This window comes from Penaeus monodon, chromosome 30, assembly GCF_015228065.2.
Source record: "Penaeus monodon isolate SGIC_2016 chromosome 30, NSTDA_Pmon_1, whole genome shotgun sequence".
Lineage (NCBI taxonomy): Eukaryota > Metazoa > Arthropoda > Malacostraca > Decapoda > Penaeidae > Penaeus > Penaeus monodon.
The window spans coordinates 5,412,644-5,414,030 of NC_051415.1; the positions used below are offsets into that span (position 1 = coordinate 5,412,644).

Here is a 1,387-nt window from a genome sequence, read left to right on the forward strand (position 1 = left end):
AGATCTCAGAGGGCACTGGAGAACCCTCGTGTTTCCTCGTTACCCGCTCGATACCCGACGGCGCCAAAGTGTACGAGTTCGACTATCCGATTCGGGTTTTCAAGAGCATCGCCGTGACAGCTGATGGCCTGTTCCTCGTCATTCCTTCGATCGACGGCATGAAGGTAGAGGATGATATAATATGAGAAAGTTGGAATGTTATTGGTGAATGATAATTGTTTTCTGTTTCTTTTAAAGTAATTAATGGAATCTGCGCTAGTTTGTTGGTAACTGGTTAATACTCGTAGTAATGAACTGATTTCTAGAATCTGCATTGTTCTTCGTAATGGAGTCAAGAATTGAAATATTGGGAAGGTCTAAAAGGAGATGAGAAAAAAAAGGAGAAAATCTAAAATATCTAAAAGGAGATATTTATATTATTTTTGATATTAAAGATAGAAAATGAAGAGAAGTTATGTCGATAGTTTAAAAATACAAACATATAACGTGTCAATGATTTTTTTTTTCAAGGAAGATTCGATAATCACAAATGAAATGTAAATTAAAGAGGATTTTGTGTTCAATTCAAAATATTGAACTAGTTACCCCTTCAAAAGAAAAAACCTTATTGAAGAAAACGTAAATCTTTCACGGGCCAACTCAAGTAAAAAATCACGCCCCCCCCCCCGTCATCGACAATAACTTCACATCAGTTCTTCACTTACAGGATGCCCTTTTGATCTACCATGCAAAAACCGGCACGCTGGTACACAAAATGCCCTTGAAATACCCGAGTTTCAAAGATTTCCACATGGTCGTGCCCTTGCCCAATAAACCTACCCAAGTGGCGCTCATCGACCAAGACAAAGGGAACATCGTTGACATTCGCACCAAGAAGTTCGTGCGGTCGATCGCCAAGTGGGGAGGAAAGGTAATGTTTTTTGTGTTTTTTAGTGTTTATTTTGAGTTTTGGTGTTTTTTTGTTTGTTTGTGTGTTCTTGTGTGTGTGTGTGTGTGTGTTTTTGTGTTTTTAGTTTTTTTTGTGTGTGTGTCTTGTGTTATTTGTGTGTTCTTGTGTTTTAGTTTTTTTTTTTGTTTTCTTGTGTTTTTTTTTATTTAGTGTTTTTTTGTCTTGTGTTTTTGTGTGTTTTAGCTTTTTTTTATATTCTTGTGTTTTAGTGTGTATTTAGTTTTTTGTTTTTGTTTTGTTTTGTGTTTTTGTGTGCTTTAGTGTTTTTTGTTTTGTTTTTTGTTTGGTACCTCTTTTTCTTGTTTTGTGAATAGTTTGGTTGAGATATAATGTAATATTTTTTGTGTTTTTTTGTTTTGTTTTGTTTTTGCTTAATAATGCTTCGTTTCTTTTTTTCTCTTATTGCGGGATAGGTTTGTTGAGAGATAATCTAGCAGA

At 34.9% G+C, this 1,387-nt stretch overlaps 1 protein-coding gene across 1 annotated transcript in view; it reads left to right on the forward strand.

Moving 5' to 3' along the window:
* LOC119592277 (NACHT and WD repeat domain-containing protein 2-like) overlaps positions 1-1,387 on the forward strand; it is a 51,166-nt gene that overhangs the window by 43,230 nt on the left and 6,549 nt on the right. The window contains exons 28-29 of the mRNA XM_037941108.1: positions 3-164; positions 707-910. Coding sequence (XP_037797036.1) covers positions 3-164; positions 707-910 — 366 coding nt within the window. The remainder of the gene's footprint in view (positions 1-2; positions 165-706; positions 911-1,387) is intronic.